This window comes from Protobothrops mucrosquamatus, unplaced genomic scaffold (genome assembly GCF_001527695.2).
Source record: "Protobothrops mucrosquamatus isolate PMUCROS unplaced genomic scaffold, P.Mucros_1.0 scaffold631, whole genome shotgun sequence".
In the NCBI taxonomy this organism is placed as follows: Eukaryota; Metazoa; Chordata; class Lepidosauria; order Squamata; family Viperidae; genus Protobothrops; species Protobothrops mucrosquamatus.
Genome location: NW_015386923.1, coordinates 217,839 through 237,780, shown reverse-complemented (window position 1 = coordinate 237,780; position 19,942 = coordinate 217,839). Strand labels below are relative to the sequence as shown.

The window sequence follows — 19,942 nt, the reverse complement described above, 5'->3', positions numbered from 1 at the left end:
AAGGCGGTCTCGGAGATATCCAGGTCCGATGCCATGGAGCGCTTTAAAGGTGGTAACTAACACCTTAAAGCGTACCCGGAAGGCCACTGGTAACCAGTGCAGCTCGCGCAGCAGCGGTGTTACGTGGGAGCGACGAGTCCCTCCCAACACCGCCCGCGCGGCCGCATTCTGGACCAGCTGAAGCCTCCGGATGCTCCTCGCAGGGAGCCCCATGTATAGAGCATTACAGTAGTCCAGGCGGGAGGGGGCAGCCTTGCATTATTTGGACAAGAAAGAGTGTATTTGACAGAAGGAAGTTTGGCAGAACTCACTGAGGTGAAACGAATGAGGAAATGGTGGTACCATCTTCTGGTCGTTCAATTCATTCTCATATGTCATCCTGGGAAGCAAAACACTGATGATTAAATCACAGTACCCTGTCCAAATCAACTAATTAGTGTTCATTTACTTATGCTTTTTAGTGAAATGTAATAAACTATCCTGAGATACTTGGAAACTAACTATTCTGGCATATTGATCAGATGCTGATGAAATACCATGGTCTTTTCCATTTTATTTTCCTATATATCTGTGTATATTTAACATAACTGATGCAATACTGTAAGTTGCCCATTTGTGATTTTCCAGTTTACAAAATATGATTACCAAAGACTGACTATGAATGGTTGAATTCAGGTGAAACCATAGTAAGAACTGCACAATCAATATGACTTGTGGGAGATCATGAAGAACCCCAGTTCTTGATGTAATGTAGTCCAGAATTTGAAAATGCCACCTGAATGTTTTAATTTGTTTTTGCTTTTGTTCTTGACTGGGCATTCTACTAGACTAGAGTTCAAATGTTTTGTTCCTGCTCAGTCATTCTGAGTGCATTACACTACAGAATATACAAAAGTTGGATTGTTCGTCCCAGACATCAATTTACATCTATGTATACTGAACCAAAATAGTTATTATAATTCTACAATAATTTCTACAGTCTGAAAAAGTATTTTTGGAATACTTTTGTTGTTTCTTTTGGTTTTAATAGTACATTAAAAATTTGACATCAGCAGCAGTTTTGGCCACTTCATCGCTAATCCCAATTTCAAATAATAAATGAAGCAATAGTCTCAGAAAAGATTCTTCTGTTCAACTGTTTATATCCTTTTCTTTCCAGAACTATTTTTCCTACTTTATGTTCTTTAATTAATTACTGGTCCCTAATAAGACCTGTCCTAATTGAGTCTGGCCATAAACCTTTGGTGAAGAACTTAAGTCCTTGTAACCAGCCACTGGAACATATGCAGACTCCAATGACAGACAGAGAGATCATTAAGCTAATTAACCTATAATGTCAGGATTCCTGGAAATATTGGTTAAGGCAACCTGATTTATATCTTTTGTAGCAAATGCAGAGTCCTTTTCATAAAACATTATTTTTCTTTTACACAATTTGTTAGACTGCTGTACTGTTTCATCCTGTATGGTTTGGAAAAAGGACTCCTTTAAAACATTCCAGGTCCCACCTAGAGTATTCTTCTGAAATGAATGTTACTATACAATTTTGGATCCTATATTCTAACTGTTCCCATTTTTTTATTCCAACTTTAGTTCTTACTGTATTGTTGCATTGTTGTTAGCATTATTGTTGCTGTTGTTCACATTGGTGCCTCTTGTGGGTGGAAAGTCCTCAATGAATACTGGGGAATCTAATTCTTCACTACCCATCTCGGTGAACTGCAGAGGCCTTTGGTTTGCCATATGCGGTGAAAGGGGGCTGCTGGGCTCGATGAAATTTTCAACCTGGCCAAACAAGCCCCCTGTTCTCTGAATTTAAGGGAGAAAAAGAAAAGATGGTCACCTGGTTTCTCCTAAAGCCATTTTGTGTTTCAACAGCAGAGAACCAAAGAAGCTGAAGAAAATGAAGAAGCTCAAGAACTCACACTTCTGATAAGCTAAGGATCAAGCTACACATTAAAGGTGTTTTTCTAACTTGTTTAACCTTTTTCCCCTCACACCATTTTACTGTGGGACAGTAAATTGAACCCTAAAAGTTCAATTTATCAGTTTAAAATTATTATTTGTGGTACATAATTTTCAGGAGTAACAACGGAGAACAGTTTTGAACAAAAGTGTAGGATAAGGCAAAAGGATTCCAGGTGTACCTTCCACCTTGCTGAACTTTTGAAGAGTCATGGTCACTTAAATATGTTATTTGGAATTTTTTTTAGCATAATACAAAATTCGTTGAGATTCACAAATTGTGTATAATTTCCCCCCCCCCCATCAGATTGTGTGTATGTGGGCCTCAGCGAGAAACAAATTTCATTGTACATTTTAAACGATTAAAAGAAAAGTTGATTGTTCATACCCAAGTTTCGCAATTATTTGATCAAGAATGAGTTTCACAGAATACAGCTTGCGATGGATTAAATATTACATTTACTACTTGGAGTATTTTCAGTTTTCCTGTTTCTGAAAAATGATGCAGTGCTGTGACAGGAGAATAGCCTTACAGGGAAACACAGGTTTAAATTTTACACTCTGAATCTTCTTGGAATTTTCACTTAGCCAATATAGAGAAGCTTTATTTAGAGCAAAGAGACCAAATAAGTGTAAAAAGTGCAAGTAAGGAATGTGACAGCAATAGTTAACTTCACACTAAGATCCCTGCCAACTTTGCAAGGAAAATGTAAAAATTCTTCAATTTCGATATGAGTGATAGAGCAAAGTGAGTTTCAGAATTCGCAGAATCTCCCTTGCCCTTTCGGTCTGTATCAGACATTTCAAGATATAGGATTGGATGATGATGATTTTAAATTATCAAATTGCATCCACTGCAGAGAAAGATGTGTTATCTTAGGACAGTGGTGGCAAACCTATGGCACGGGTACTAAAGGCGGCATTTGGAGCCCTCTCTGTGGGCACACGTGCCATTGCCCCAACCTTGCCTCCCCCCACGACCCCCTCCTCTCCAGCAGCCCCCCTGAAGGAGAGTCACCCTCGAGCGTGGCCCACACGGAGCAGCGCAGCCAAAGACATGGCAGCCAGGCAGTGTAGACAAGACTCTGCCCTCACACCCCATCATGCAGTTGATGCTGCAGGGCGCGGGCAGAGGGTGTGGCCGCCATAGAGCTGCTGGGCTGCCTGGGCAATCTGCACCGGGCCGTGGAGGCGGTGAGTGGTTCTGTGGGTGGGGGGGCAGGGGATGGAGGCAGAGTGGGGCGGGGCAGGAGGGTGGAGTGGGGGCAGGGCCAGTTTTTGGGCACTCGGTCTCTAAAAGATTCGCCATCACTGTCTTAGGAGGTATGTTATATTTCTTTATGATTTTGTGTGGCTTTTTTATGTTCTCATCAGCTAAGTCTTCTAGGTGATCTACAAAGCTTATGAATCAATAAAAATATAATGACATAATCAAAACTTCAATATCAATATGACCAGTCCATTCAGTATGGGCTTATGAAGAATTTATTCAGGTATCTTTGATGGTCCCCCTGAATTGCAAATTGTGCTGCTTATAAAATATAATGCAGTACTTTAATATTCATTTAAATTTATATCAGGATTTTCTCTTTTAATTATATTTTAGTGTAACCAAAAATGAAATTGATGCAGAAAAATGGAGCTTTTTTTCTATTAGCTTCAATGAAGGGTGTGCATAAGAGGTGTGCAGGTTACATAGGTTTACTAAACTTCTGTTTTGTGTTGATAAGTATGCATGTATCTGACCATTTTGCAAAGGGATATTCATTTAGCTCAGAAGGAATGTGTACAACATGAAGCCCTCTCTTCTCCATTCTGCAGAATGATGAATGCATTTTTAATAGGAATTTTAAAAACCACCAGTAGTAATTTAGAAATAAAGAGGAGCGCAAAGGCCCTTCTGTCCATTATAATTCTGATACTTATAACCAAGGTAACTGTATATCCTCTGGGCAATGAATGATTTTAATGTGGGGCGGAAGACAAACGTGAAAGAGGGAATGACCTGTGAGAAAGTATAGGTCACAGCAGCAAAAATACAGTTTGCTGCAATTTGTAGATAGAACATAAGGGACCTTTTAAATTAAAGAATGTTGTTGTTGTTAGTTGCAAAGTCGTTTTCGACCCATTGCGACCCCATAGACCAGGGGTAGGCAACTTCGCCTCTTTTATGACTCATGGACTTCAACTCCCAGAATTCCTGAGTCAGATGCTGACTCAGGAATTCTGGGACTTGAAGTCCATGAGTCATAAAAGAGCCGAGGTTGCCTACCCCTGCCATAGACAATGTTCCTCCAGGTCTTCTTGTCCTCTACCATCTTCTATATCCACTATATACTTAATATCCTCTGTACTTATACTCACCCTGTAGATGCCTTCTTCCATTGCTGCCTCCACCATAGCTTTTTCAAGTTCCTCCTCAGCAGTCAGATCCCCAGAGATTGCTCTTTTGATCTCAGGAGCAGCTTCCTCTTCAATGGTCCTTAAGCCAGCCTTATTAGAAGTGAGGTGGAATCCTTTAGCATTGGAAGGGGCCATTCACACCAAAGTGAGAAAGCAGGTACTATATACCCTCCAAGAATTATTAACTTTCTCCTCTCAACCTCATTCTCCTGATCACCTCTCAGATAGACAAATGTAATGCAACCAGTCTGATGCTGCTGGTTTTGAACATGACTCAACTAGATAGAAAGCAATTGGGGCAGAAAGCAGTAATTCAACTGCTGGCAGGACAATCACGCCACTGCAGAATAACACTAATTCTTGGCTCCAAACCCAGTTATGTTGGTTGTTATTTTTAAGGCTCTTTACAATGTAGCATGATCAGTCTGAAATACTATTTCTTTGCTGCCATCTATTTTTTTCTGGTTTTCTGGATTCTGAATCATGATAGCTGTATACAGTTCCATTGCATTATTTATATCAGTTAAGGGATAATATGAGTTGATATCTAAGCATCTAGGTTGCTTAATCCTGCTCTATCAATTACTAAGCACACCAAACACAAATTCTAGAACCTCTTTAAAGACAGACTGGCTTTATACATAACCATAAATCAAAACTTTGGAGTAAAGTGAAATTGTTTTATAGCTCATTCCTTCTCCATGTATGTGATAGGGATTGAAGAATAGTATGGTACCTAACACTTTGCTCAGATTTGGATAGACTCACACATATAGTACATGCTGTATAAAGGAGAGTCAATTTCAGACCAGAGCAAACATATAGTGTTGAATAAAGGCTTGATTATAAGCAGTTAGAGGAAATAAGATAGGTTGTGTGATAAGATATCATAATACATTTCTCAAAGATATTAGTACACAGATCTTAAAAGAAGCCCAAAACATATATGTTGAGAATGCACATAATACATGCACATATCCCAGGATAAAATTTTAAGCCAGTGCCAAAAGAGAGCAACGTTCACTGGCTTCTTAAGAAGTTGTTAAAATATGCAGGATTTCTCATATCAGCTTCCCACTTACCTGGATTTCAACAGCATTTTTCTTAGGACGATATCCATAATATTCTTCCTGGCGCTTAATGAATTTTCTGAAGTGCTCCTGGATGAGGAAAGTAGCATAAAACTTTCCCACAGTAACTTCATCATCTAGAGGAATATATACAAATTAAGGCATTGTAATTATGCAAGCGATGTATAGTATGTATGAATTCACATACCAAGCTACTCTCTAAACATTAACTTTTATGAGAATTTGTAAGTAGATCAGTCAAAAGCTTCTTCACAAGCACTAGAAATGGAAATGAAGATCAAAAGTCTCTTGATACGGTAGTCTGAGGACTCACCTCCAATTGGTGGAATGACTTGATCTAAAAGCTTCATGCTGGTTCTCTTCCAGATTTTTTTAATAATCATCCTCAGCTCTTCATTGGCTTTCTCAAAGTTACCTACAAAGCACCCATCATACAAATTGATTTATACCAGTACATAACTTAGTATTCAGAGTTCAAATGTAGCTTAACTAAATCAAACCATGATAAATAGAACCTGAAAAACCTTGGACAAAAACTCTATCATTCTGTATATTCTCCAAAAGTCCTCTTCCAAATAGAATTACATGACTCAAAATGCAAATAAAGTCTCAAAGTCCTTTATCATTGATAACTCTGGTTTGAGTTATCAATAATGAATATCCAAACCTCAGTTTGTGGAAGCATGGGAAACAAAGTGCCCCTGTATGTTCTCTGTTGCTGACCTGTGGCTCTTTCATGATTGATTTTGCATAAAATTGCTTCACTTATTTAAATTGAGAGGCCAACTTCCGATGGTGTTGAGTGGCTCATTTTACTTAAATGAGGTTGCAACTAAAGTTTAATTTAAATATTAGGGTGGTTCAAATCTTCTATAATCCTAGCCATGGATGAACTTGCTAGTATTTGTTTTTTGCTTTTTGAAAACTCAGGTTCTTTAAAGCCCTAAAGCTCTAGGAGCAGTGTGTTGGCACAGATCCCTACTGAAACTACTTAATGTAATTTACGACAGATGAAGTCTTGACTAGTTGAGGTTTTATGATTAAATGCACTAGAAAGGTATTAATTATTATTGATTTATAGCATCTACTGTTGGCCTTATGTAATTGTGCAGTAATGGATTTTAGTGTCAGCTATTTTTCTATTGGTATGTAAGGTGATTAATGTTCTTTCCCATTCATGAAATAATAACAGCTACCAGAGAATGCAGTGAAATTATTCATGACATAACATTGGCAGTTTCCACTCTTTACCTTCTGTCTTGATCTTGAGAGCAGTTCTCACCAGAGCAAAGAGTGTAGCATTGAAAGTAACCATGCCATCACTATTCAGTGGCATATTCATGCCCACTAGGCGCTGCAAAACACACAGAAATATATGCCAGAAAGAAAAAAAACATTATAGTTGAATTTATGCATACTGTAGGACTATTTCACGATCTGGTTTATTTTTAATTCATTCAACTAACCATGGTAAAAAAAAATCCTAGTTTTGTATGATATGTGATCACAGCTTCTACATATACAAACCCATTTTAATATTCATTACAATCTTATCTGACACTAAAAAACAGAATGGAGCACCAGTCTTTCATTCCTATGAGGATTCCAATGCCATTTTGGGCAACAGAACAGAAATGAGATCGGGTCTACATAGCACTGAAGGTCAGAATCAGAATAGAGCTGGAAGTGACCTTGGAGGTCTTCTAGTCAAACCCCCTGCTCAAGCAGGAGACCCTATACTGTTCTGTTCTTTGCGTTGATAAGGCATTGAAACGAGGCAGGAGTAACAACAGATGCTTCTTTATTTTAAGCTTCAACAGAACAACACAAAATGGCGCTGATCCCTTTTATACCTTTTGCAGGGAACAGCGTCAGCCAATAAATGCAACATATTTTCCCTCTCTGTCCATGCTCAATAGGCTGGAGACAGCCTGTCTGGCCCGGGCAGGCCACATGGTCTGCCTGGGTCTCACTGCAGCTTCCTGCACCTGCTCTGTCAATCACAGGCCCAGGACATAACATATACCATTTCAGATAGGTGGCTGTCCAGTCCTTTTTAAAAAACCTTCAGTGATGATGCACCTACAACTTCTGAAGGCAAGCTGTTCCACTGGTTAATTGTCCTCATTGTTAGGAAGTTTCTCCTTAATTCCAGGTTGCTTCTATCCATTGTTTCTTGTCTTGCCTTCTGGTGCTTTGGAAAATAAGTTGGCCCCCTCTTCTTTGTGACAGCCCCTCAAATACTGGAATACTGCTATCATGTCATCCCTAGTCCTTCTTTTCTCTAGACTGGCCATACCCAATTCCTGCAACTGTTCTTCATATGTTTTTGTCTCCAGGCCCTTAATCATTGATAAGGAAATATTCTCTGTTATCCAATTACCTTGCAAGCCACACGGTGTGGACAAAATTTCCCAAACCCTAGGGGAGGCTGGATTCGTCTCAACAGAGTTACCACATCTAGATGCTTAATTCGACCCCTGAGGTAAAACAAAAGGTAGTCATATTTTATACATATGATGCAAAAATAGAACTTTGAACCATAATTCAGAAGTCAAAGACCATAATTTAATGTCCCGTTGGCATTTTTTTTTTAGAAATCAAAGTGAATCAGCACACATTTCTGTTTTAGGTTTTTGATCAGCTAGCATCATCCATGACCTACAGTATGTGTCAAAAAGCATTCCTGGAAGAAGCTGATAATTTTCCCTGTGGAGCAAATCAAAACTGGAAAATTAGCTATACAAACTCCAGGAATCTCTCAATTCCTTTCAAGCCTTGTAGATTGATATTCTTTACAAATCTGATTGTGACATGCAAATAAAACAATATAAGCAGATTGAGAAAGGGCATTGTTTGGTTCACACATCCCACAAAGCCATAACATGGTTTGTTTGAATCAGCATTTAATGCAAACCCAGTCATTGCAGTTTGCATACCAGAGTTTATGGCTTGCATATGATATGAATCAAGCCACTAGTGATTTGATCAGTAAAACATTGCTAAACAAGCCATACTTTAGCATAATATTGCCCCAGTCAGTGTCTCCATATCTCTGACAAAACATTAGTTCAAAATCTTAACTTTCAATGGAGGATCATGACTAATCCCAGTTTCTTTGCAAGACTGGCTAGAAAAGTCAGACAATCCCATTAAGGGAGTGTTGGGAGCAGTAGTGACAGCCTTCTGTTTGATCCTCTATGGAGGACAGATTTATACAATCAGGCTTTTACACTAACTTGTTGATTTAGATATAATGGAAAACACTACCCCATGTTGAAATAGTTAAGCTACTGTTGTTCTTGATACAGATTTGGAAGAGGACAATCTCTTGTGTGCCTCAAGAAGTAAAATCTTTTCAGCACTTTAGCACATTGCTGTATGATGAACACATGCTTTTTTTGGTGATATAAAAATATAACTTATGAAAGATAACTCTTAGGAAGAATTATTTATTAAGGGATATTGAACACCTATAATTCCATGAACGGTCCTTGATGATACTTATTCTTGGAAAATCCATTTTTACACCTAATGCAGCAAAGTAATAATCAGGACTTCCTCTGTCTCCAGAACAGCTAGTCATTCTAAATTTATTGTTCAATATCTTTAAAATATTGATTAGCAAAGTTGTTTGTGAACAAATGGATCCTCAATTCATTTTAACAGGAAACCAACAGAAGAGAATATATGTAGCTCATGACTAAACTGTGGAGTCCTTGGTGCACTGTAAGGTTTTTTAAATTAAAAATGTCAAGAAAGAAACAAAAAGACCAGAGCACGTCCTTTCCAGCAGCCTACACCCAGAGAAGCAGGGATTAATTGCAGAGAAACAATCAAGCAGAAAAGAATAATCTAGTCAAGGAACAATCAAGGAGAAAAGCAAACTCCCATCATCTGTGGCAAGGCAACCTATTGTATATAAACAGGAATCAAACGCCAGACTCAGTAGCACTGATGATGTTACCTAGTTGGGTAATAAAATGTCTGCAAGTGAACAACCAAGTTCAGAGAGCACCAAGGACTCCACGATTTAACAGGAAACTTTAGAGATATAGGCAGCAGTGAATGCTCAAAACAAAAATTGGAAATTTAGCCCAATATCTATATTAGTATATAAAATTGCATCTTAATCTCCCTCTTAGATTATGTTACTATATTTTATTATATCCCTCTAATATTCCCATTATAAACACACTTGCAAATAAATGCACAAGTATTCCAAGAAAGTGTCTTATGATTAGTGTTCTCCATTTAGGCTGAAATAGACTGAAAGCAAAGTAAAAGTATCACTATTCTCATCCTGTATATACATAAGTGAACACCTTTCAGATGCTCATTTTAGATAACATTTTTTTAAAAAAAAAACCCTCTGAGCTTGCTTTTCATTTTTAGTGGAGCAATTCACAGCAATCTACCAATAGAGAGATTCTCACGTGGCTTCAGGATCATATTCTGCCCAGATTTTTTTGAATTCATCCAGGTGGTGGGGACCTAAGATGGACCAATCCCGTGTGAGGTAGTCAAAATTATCCATGATGACAGCAACAAAGAGATTGATAATCTAAGGAGAAATGCATTGACACATTTTAGTGAAAGATGCAAGCTAACTCTGCTCATTGCCAGGAGTTCGATCCTGACCAGCTCAAGGTTTACTCAGCCTTCTATCTTTCCGAGGTCGGTAAAATGAGGATCCAGATTATTGGGGGCAATATGCTGACTCTGTAAACCGCCTAGAGAGGGCTGTAAAGCATTATGAAGTGGTATATAAGTCTAAGTGCTATTGCTATTTAACATTATTTGAACTAACAAAACAGATAGAAGCAAGGCTTTGCTAATCTTTTTAAGCCTTATAAAAGGAATGAAGGCCAGCAAACTTCCCTCCTTTTTTTTACTCCAGAGTTGGCCTCTAATCGCCCTTCACAACCAAAGGAAGTCAATTAATCTTGATAACTGTGACCTAATATTCCCTGGTTTCATGGTCAGTTTAGTCAAGTATACATTTCAGTGGAGTTGAGGATCATAGACCATGAACAGCTCTGGAGACTAGTGGTCAGCAGTTCCTAACACTAATTTATGGAAGCATCTTAACAGCCTGCCATCATTTTTAATGAAATGAACTATGTGCAGTGGCTGGGACAGCCTGGGGGAAAAAATAGCCTTTGTTTTTCATGTTTTTCATGTCTTAGAAGCAGTTTGAGAAAGACACTAGCAATAGCTGCCATGATCTACAAATATATTATTCTACCTCTGGTCAAATAGTTTTTGCAGGTGTTGAAACATAATAAAACCAAGAAAAAAAACTGTCCAGACAGTGCCTATATCACATACACTGCTTCCATATAACTTTCACTGTTCTGGAAAAAAAATGCCACACAGTCTGTTTCTGGTCTTGTTTTCACCCTTAATACTTGGTTTGGCACAATATTTACAATAACTAGAGTCTGGCATTGGAAGATGTAGCAGACTTACCTACCCCCACATGACAGACACAAAAGAACCCTTGAAGTGAAAGTAATGTACATTTCTAATAAAGGAGAATATTTGTAGCTCAGGATTGACATGAGAGATCCTTGATGCTCTCTAGGCTTGCTTGTTTTCTTGCAAACGTTTCATTATCCAAACTAGGTAACATTATCAATGCTAGTCTAGAATACATCCCAAAGAGATGCTGGGAAAAGAAAAACCAAACTGCAAATCAAACTAGACCAGCACTGATGATGTTACCTAGTTTGGATAATGAAATGTCTGCAAGGAAACAAGCAAGCTCAGAGAGCACCAAGGACCCCTAATGTACATTTCATTAACATGCTACAGCGTAACCCCTGGAAATGAGAATTGTAGGCCAAAAAGTCTCCATTCCAAATCACATTAGCCATAATGTACTGGAATCTAGTCAGTCTGATTTCCTCATCTGCGTCATGGGGGTGGCATTGGATAGGGGTAGAAACCTATATATTAAATGTGAACTTAGGAATTAAGTTCTGGTGGCTAAGTAACCAACATGGTTACAGGTATTTGCTTTCTGGAAGGAACCCCAAGCTTTGTAATAGTATGGGGAAAACTGTAGAAAAAGAAATCTATACAACAAACCTAAACAGCCCAATAAGAATGAGAATGCTCAGAAACAAGAGAGCGTGGAATATCTGTTTGGGAGAGGATGGGGCATGGAAACCTGGAGAACAAAAGGAAGAATGGGGTGAATACTGAACTGAACGTTGGTTGGATTGATCAGGAGCATTTTCATTGCATGCCACACTTAAATTATTAATCTACCTATATAAGATTATTATTATGATTATAAATGTGCTATCTTCCTTTCAACCTATTGTTCATGTCCAAATATTTTTCTTCCTCAATTATGAATAACTCAATATCTGAATGAACTCACCTGTTGCATTTATTTCCTGATCTGATAATGTCCCATTTATCTATATATTGCAAACATATGTTGGATGCACACAATATACCGTACTTTAACAGCCTAATATGAGAAAGAAAGGGGAAAAAACATACCAGGAATGCACACAGCATGTAAAAGCTTACAAAGTAGAAATAAGCAAAGCCTGAACCACAGGTATATTCTTCTCCAGGAGCAAAATCAGACTCAGGGTCGCATAATTTGCCATAGCTGGCACCTAATAAGACCTCCTGCCAGGCTTCACCTGTGGCACACCTAGAGAAAAGAGGAAATTAAGGCATGGCATAATATTATATGTGAACCTAACCCAGAAGGATTATAAAAATAATTCATGGATGTAATTAACCTTTAAAAGTAGTATCAATCAGGATTTTTTAGATTAAGAATATTTTTTAGCTTATTTTTTTCTAGATTAAGTTGCAGGAATTATAATCACATTCATACATACTACCCTTTCCAATAGCAGTTCTCATTTACTTATTCATGGTCAAATGTTCTGGAAGAAATTGAAAAAAAAACCCTCAAGGATAGTTGGGATAATTGTATCTATCTATCTATCTATCTATCTATCTATCTATCTATCTATCTATCTATCTATCTATCTATCTATCTATCTATCTATCTATCTATCTATCTATCTATCTATCTATCTATCTATCTATCTATCTTTTAGCTATTTCCTGCCTTTATTCTTTTTATAGATAACGCAAGGTGGCAAACAAACACAATATGCCTTCCTCCTTCTATTTTCCCCACAATTACAATTCTGTGGCATTGGGCTAAGAAATGGTGACTGGCCCAAAGTCACATAGCTGGCTTTCATACCTAAGGCAGAATTAGTATTCTCCTGGTTCTAGCTTAGTGTTTTAGTTACAGTTTTAGTTGAGTTTACTCCCCATTCCTCCCAAAATATTGGGAACAGTTGTTATTTAAACCACTACATTATTTTTTTCCACCAATTAGCAGATTCACTACCACAAAACACTAGGAAACCAAAGTATACATTTGGCTGGTTCAGTGGCATTGAAAAGGGTAGGAAATAGCACCGTTGAAAATTAATCCCTTAAACAGGAATTGTTTTATTCAAACATCGTCTCCATTGTATTTAAATTATCTCGGTAATTCTTAGCCAACTAACCTAAAGCCTCCCAAATCACATTTAAAAAATTGGCCCATTTGTTCCAGTGATTTCATTATACCGGTATGACCAGCTACGCCCCCTACAGCACCAGAAAAAGTGAAAACATAATTTAAAAGTGTAGCTAACCTATGCCTGCTCTGTTTGAACAGCAACCACACATTCATGCTAACGTTAACATCAACCTTGATATCTATAGAAAATGTACACAGGGCCACGTTTTTGAAGATGATACTTTGGGGATCTTAAAGGGTCTTTTGTCAAGAGAGGAGATGCCACCAATAAGAAGGGAGGAAAGGCTATTCAAAATAATGTGGGCCCACAGCTATAAACCAAGTAAGCTTAAATGATACAGACCTGAATAGCATCAACACTGCTTGTGGGAAAGTCTGAAAGTTGTTGTTCCGGTTTATTTGAGTTCCATCTACCAGTGCAATTTTCCCAAACATCTATAAATGAACATGCTGTTGTCAGAGGCTTATCTGCAAAACCTTGCAGCTTGTGACCATTCCCTGATGCTTTGCTCATACTGAATTCTACTTGAGCTATTTAATTTAGGTGTAGGGCTTCTTTTGACATCTTCCTTACTTAAACATCTGGGTCCACCTTTTCCAACTTGAACAATATTTTTTTTATAGTAAGGGGAAAAGAGAAAGAAAAATCAATAAAAACATGGGAGTGCCCTGTGAGAGGTTCCATTTGAATGAATGAATGAACCTTTATTATCAAAGTATAACATGTATACAATGAAATTGGCTGAGCCTCCCTCTGTGCCCCCCCAACTCACAGTGACTACAAACCCACCAACTTATTACAGCCTGTGAGCTAATTGCACAGCACATCGGCCTCAAGAGTCTATCATGCATAAAATTATGTCCCGTTCAAGAGCCTGACAGCCCATGGGTAGAAGCTGTTCTTCAGCCTGTTGGTACGGCTGGCTATATTTCTATATCTCCTACCCAATGGTAGGAGAGTAAAGAGGTACCAACCAGGGTGTGAGTCATCCCTGAGAATTTTCCTCACTCTACCAAGGCAACGAGCCCTGGTGATGTCATCCAGTGGTGTCAGGGAACAGCCCACGATATTTTGTGCCGTGCTCACTACCCTCTATAGTACCTTCCTGTCCGCGGCTGTCAAGCCAGCATACCAAACCACGATACAGTGTGTGAGAACGCTTTCAACAGTAGACCAATAGAGGAAGGTCATGAGTCGTTGCTCTACCCTGTTCTTCCGCAAGACCCTGAGGAAGTGGAGTCTCTGTTGGGCCTTTTTATGGTAAAAGCCATGCCTAGAAGCATCCCCTTTCCTTTGAATTTCTCAGGGAAGTAAAATTGTGTTTGCAATCCTCCATTAAGAAACAGCAAGTGCTTCCAGGTGATGTTTCTATCATACCATCACCTTCTCACATTTTCTGAAACAAAGGGATTATTTTCCCTTTGTAACTCTCCTATATTTTTTACTGTTTCTTTCACCTTTTTATTTTCCACAAAACACTATTAAGGGGGAAAAAAAGGATAGAAATAAGTATCCAAGGATTATGCTAGGACTCCCCATCTGAAAATATCCCAAGCCCTATTGAAGAATATCCCAAGTGACATTAAACTCACCAATGGAAACAGAATCACTCTGAGTCTCCCTCTTTCTTGCCCACATTGCAGGTTAATCTCTGTACAGATAGTCCTCATCTTACCACCATAACTGGGGCTGGAATTTCCATTGTTAAGCGGCGCAACTATTAAGTGAGTCATGCCCAATTTTATGACCTTTTTTGCCATGGCCCTCATTAATCACTTTAGTCGTTTAATGAATTATGCGATCATTAAGTTGAAATAAAAAAATAAAATAAAATGAATCCGGCTTCCCCCATTTCCTTTGCTTGTTGGAAACCCCTGGGAAGACTGTAAATTTTGATCACGTGACCATGGGGATGATGTGATGGTTGTAAGTGTGGGGACTGGTTGTAAGTCACTTTTTTCAGCACCATTGTAACTTCGAACTGTCATTAAACGAATGGTTGTAAGTTGAAGGGCTAAAAAGTCACAGGATGAAAGAGGTGACCAAGGAAGGATCCATTAGGGGGCTTCATTGCTAAAGATGAAGAGGTTGGAGGTCCAGGCAGGAATGACATGCAGCCCTGACAATACTTTTCAACTTGGGTGTTGAAAAGGGGGGATAGAGTTTGAAAGTAAAAAAAGAATCCAAGTAAGGTAATTACATTAAGGTTTCTCTCTGTCCATTTAAATGGTTTATAACTGGGATTTAGGGATGGATTGTCCAATAAGGTAATGCACATGTTCATTTGCATTGCTTACCTGCATCCCAATCACAGCATAGATGAAGAACAACATTACGATCAGCAAAGCCACATGAGGTAGTGCCTGGGGATAAAGTATAGAAGAATCTGAGGATCATCCACAACTGCAGTTCAGCTATGAGTTGGAAGGGGTTGAATTGCTATATTTGTTTCTGCTTCACCCAGTCCAATCCCATTTTTCAGGATTTTTCCTTCACTTTGATAGGAGCTTGCACATCCAGTAAGATGTACTTACCTGGAAGGATTTGATAAATGTCCAGAGCAAATTTCTAATGCCTTCTCCTCGGCTCAGCAATTTTACCAGCCTTAGGACCCTGAAAAGCCGGAAAAAAGTGATGGAGATACGACCGCTGTCATCAGGATCTATGGCAGGGAGCTGTGGAAAGAACATATCCCTTGCAGTGGAAGAAGCAGACAGAAGAAAGTAAACTTTATTCACTGGAGGAGTCTCTTGTATTCACCAGGGGCCCCTAAATAAGTCAGTTACAACCTATTGTTTATTTGCAGAGAAGAGGCTGACATGATATTTCTAAGACAGGAGAGATGTTGGCTTTTCTCAATTTTGCTGTTCTAGACCTACTTACTACCTATTTTGGCCCCAAGTACTTCTTGAATATGACTCCCAGGCACAAAGAATGTCTCTCAATCCTGCTTTAAAGCTTTATATAACTGAGGACATAGAATGACTTTCAGCCCTTGGATTAACAGAACAATCAGAGGAGAAGTCCATGGAAATATCAGTTAGTTCATCTTCAAAGACCTTTGACTCTTTGAAGGACATAGACTTGTATTCATCTTTTAGATCAGGGTCCCCAACCTCAGGGCTGTGGTCCATTACCAGGCCATGGCTGGTTTGGAAGTGGGCTGTGAGAGCAGCGGGCTGGCACTCGTGCATGCAGCTTGACTTGCACAACTAGACTCCACTTGCACGGGCCAGCCCACCACTTGCATGGGCCAGTTCCCATCTCCTCCCCCCCCCACTGGCCTGCCAAGCCATAAAGGTTGGGGACCACTGTTTTAGATTATGTGTTTTTGGCAGAATCTCCAATTCCCTTTCCTTGCAGCAGTCCAAGACCACAAAATTAAACTAGAGGTTCTAGAAGGATTCAGACACCTCCTTCAATTATATACTGTGTGTGTGTGTGTGTGTGTGTGTGTGTGTTGTATGAATCCAGCCATTGTGGTTTGTAAATCAAGGTTTATAGCTTAGCACTATGTACTGAGAGTATATATTCAGTAAAATGGATAAAACACTGCAATGGGGCCAACCTTTGTTTATTAAATATTTCAATATAAGAGAAACTCAACCAACTCAGACTCATTGGAGCTATCAAAGATCCATTGCCTACTGATATTTTCACTGAGAATGCCTCACCTTGTTTCATCTATCTTGATCATTCTTGTTGCGCTTGAATTTTTGCAAATATTCAACAAACCACAAAAACAGAATAGGACCCCAGGTATCTGAAGGGATACCTCCTTTTATACTAATCTATCCAGGTACTGAGATCATATATGAAGCTATTCTCCAGATGCCCTTAGCCTCAGAGGTACAACAAGTGGAAGTAAGGCAGTAATTCTCAGCGTTTTGTATTTTAAATCCCACCAGGTTTTACTTGAAAGAATCTAGATCCTACCAAGTTAGATACAAAAAGACATTTTTTCCCCAATGACATTGTAATGTTTACAGAAATCCTATTATTATATTTAGCATTTAAGGTAGGTTTTTAAAGTCTGAACGAATTATGTATACAATTTTGAGTCTCAGCTGTGGTATACCACTTGTTTTGAACATCTGCACTAAAAAAATATCTCTTTCCAGAAAATATATGACAGCAGGTTTTTATATGATCACAGATTAAGAGCTTGCTCTCAGGTTATTTCAGTACCAAACGTCAGTTGGACATCATCCCTTCTGCCCAAAGAAAGTGGCTTCGACCATTACATCACAAAGTCACAAGAGGCACAACCATTTGAACCTTAGTTTCATGATAACTGGGATGTGTATTTGATACACAGGAATCACTGGAATTCTTTCATAATAGCTTTGTTTGTTTTTCTAGTAGAAGCCACTTATCAGAGCTCCAGTATTCTGAAATACTAATTTATCTGTTTCCAGTCCAGCTTGCTAGAGGTAGTCTGACAAATACTGTTGTGAAACTATCATTATTATCTATTCAGTGCCAAGCAACCACCATTTTATACTCCCATCGTTATTTTTATTTACTTCATGCAGCTTTTAATAAAATCCCACTAATTCTCCCATATTATTCTTTTACTTGTTCTTCATCTGTATCTCATTTTTGGAAGGCACATTGGAAGCGTACGGACAGTACAGTATGTAAATATATTTAAAATAACCAATAAAGCAGCATTTACCTGTGATGTATCTCCATTGTTGTAGGCTCCTTGGACTGCCAGTGGCTTGGTCTGTGAATATATTCCATGGTAATGAACACGGCAATGGTTGCAACACAAGTAGAAGTAGGGCCTCAGGACCAACAACATGCTAAACTAAGGGACTGGATAAAACTACATGGTTGATTTCATGCTGACACAGAGGGACCGGGATACAGGATGGAGATTCATGCCACTATTATAGTGCTACACATAGCAATTCCATCATGGATAATACTATATTACTGATGAACTGCTGGCTTTTACTGAAACAAAGAAAGTCATTGAAATCTAAGAAGGTATAGATCCAACTTGTCAGAAAGGAAACATACACGATAGGAAACATTAAATGGCTTGATTATTGGAAAATCATAACAGTTCATCTGTTTTTTTTCTGTATATGCATTCTAATATAGGCCATATGTTGGCATAATGATTACAGCAATAAGGATATCACATATTCAATGCAGAGTAAAACTCAGAACTGCAAAGCAGTTTGCATGGATTACTTCTACAGTAGCATACATCTGTTACAAAACTGATTCCTAGATTTATGCTTCTGGAGAGAAAAACGTAGTTCATAAATCAGTTTCTCAATCTGATGTCCTAAATAAACTTGATCAAATTTAATATAAACATTCCATTGCAGCTGACCTTTTTTTACATTAAAAATACAATAGCTGTTTCTATGAACATGTGTTTGGAACTCTGCACCTTGATATGGCCCATGGGCTACTCAATAAAGTAATTAATTAATTATGAACTTTGGCGGCACTGTTTAGATGTCCATTTCAGTTTCAGCAGTTTTAAGTATCTTCTATTTTTTTCAGTAAAATTACATTGGGCCTGATCAATAAGCACAGATATTACATGATTTAATATCATTGCTTTGGTAGCAGTCCATACTAAAAGGAAATAGGCTTATATGAGCTGGATAATGAAATACATTTTGTTATTCTTTTTATTTTTCTTATCCTTTCTTTCTATATCAACACTAAACTTTTACTTGTATTACTTTTGTTCCATGTTTATCTGTAATCTAGGGACAGAAGACTATAGGTCAGTGATGGCAAACCTTTTAGAGACCGAGTGCCCAAACTGCAACCCAAAACACACTTATGCATCGTTGGGTGCCGGGTGGGTGTGGCCCATTACATGGGTGTGGCCAATTGGGTGGGTGTGGCCGATTGGGTGGGTGTAGTTGCGGTGGTAACAGCAGACTGGGTGGGACTAAAAAGTTCAATCAATCAATTCCAACTTTGCAAGATCTTTTTTTTTCCTGCGAGAAGTTGAAATTGAGTGATTGATTGAACCTTTTTTTTGTACACAGCGGTGGAGGCCTAAAGCGAAAAGGTTTTATAAAACCCAGCTGAAGGCCTAGGACTGGCGCGATGGCGCGCGTGCCCACAGAGAGGGCTTTGAGTGCCGCCTCTGGCACCTGTGCCATAGGTTCGCCACCACTGCTATAGGTAGTGGTGATAGCACTGGATATTGCTGCAATACCATCACCACTCCTGGGCAACAGAATTGCAAATGCTGAGCAAGTTTCTTTTTCATGGTTGTTCTTATCTTCATGTACATCCATTGTACCTCTGTACCTTCACTATTTGCCCAGTGAATGGAAAGGGAAATCCAAATGAAAAAAAGAAAGCCCCTATGGATTCAATGGATTGTGGATGGTCATCATGTGAGCTTGATTAAATAATGTAATCAAAGTCACAGATGTGTTGAATATTATCTATTGTTCTAAAAGGCTATCCAAGCCTAATGCTGAACTGGCATTGCCATGGGGCTAAACTGCCCCCCCCCCAAAGGAGCTTCCTATTGAATGAAATTCTTCTGCATTATCCTCCAAAGTTTGAACACTGCAGACTCAAAACCAAAAGTGTCACAAGAAGGAACTACAATCAGGGAAGGATGTGATGAACAGCCAGATTTATACCTTTGTGGCTTTGCCCTGAACCAAGGTATATACCTTTAACTGGAGAGCTGAAACCACACAGAAGCTGAAAAAAGTAGGCAGGGATAAATTTGATACAGTATATTTCATAGGAGCGTCAACCCTTCAAGGTGATCTAGGTCAGGGAACCATAACCATTAATACTACCTTTATTATAAGGTTACAGTGACAGAACCTTGCAAGTCTGAAAGCACTTCCCCAGTCCATTGATTTTGCAGTTCTCCCCTTGCAGAGAACAAGGGAGAACTAGGGA

General features: G+C 38.7%; 1 protein-coding gene across 1 annotated transcript in view; it reads right to left on the bottom strand.

Moving 5' to 3' along the window:
- CACNA1S (calcium voltage-gated channel subunit alpha1 S) overlaps positions 1-19,942 on the bottom strand; it is a 70,625-nt gene that overhangs the window by 5,037 nt on the left and 45,646 nt on the right. Inside the window, exons 30-43 of the mRNA XM_029284467.1 lie at positions 17,712-17,762; positions 15,568-15,708; positions 15,331-15,396; positions 13,376-13,467; positions 11,976-12,135; positions 9,896-10,023; positions 7,843-7,939; positions 6,711-6,813; positions 5,773-5,874; positions 5,451-5,575; positions 4,330-4,458; positions 1,601-1,809; positions 308-379; positions 228-252 (exon numbers count right to left, since the gene is read on the bottom strand). Of these exons, the coding sequence (XP_029140300.1) occupies positions 228-252; positions 308-379; positions 1,601-1,809; positions 4,330-4,458; positions 5,451-5,575; positions 5,773-5,874; positions 6,711-6,813; positions 7,843-7,939; positions 9,896-10,023; positions 11,976-12,135; positions 13,376-13,467; positions 15,331-15,396; positions 15,568-15,708; positions 17,712-17,762 (1,500 nt within the window). The remainder of the gene's footprint in view (positions 1-227; positions 253-307; positions 380-1,600; positions 1,810-4,329; positions 4,459-5,450; positions 5,576-5,772; positions 5,875-6,710; positions 6,814-7,842; positions 7,940-9,895; positions 10,024-11,975; positions 12,136-13,375; positions 13,468-15,330; positions 15,397-15,567; positions 15,709-17,711; positions 17,763-19,942) is intronic.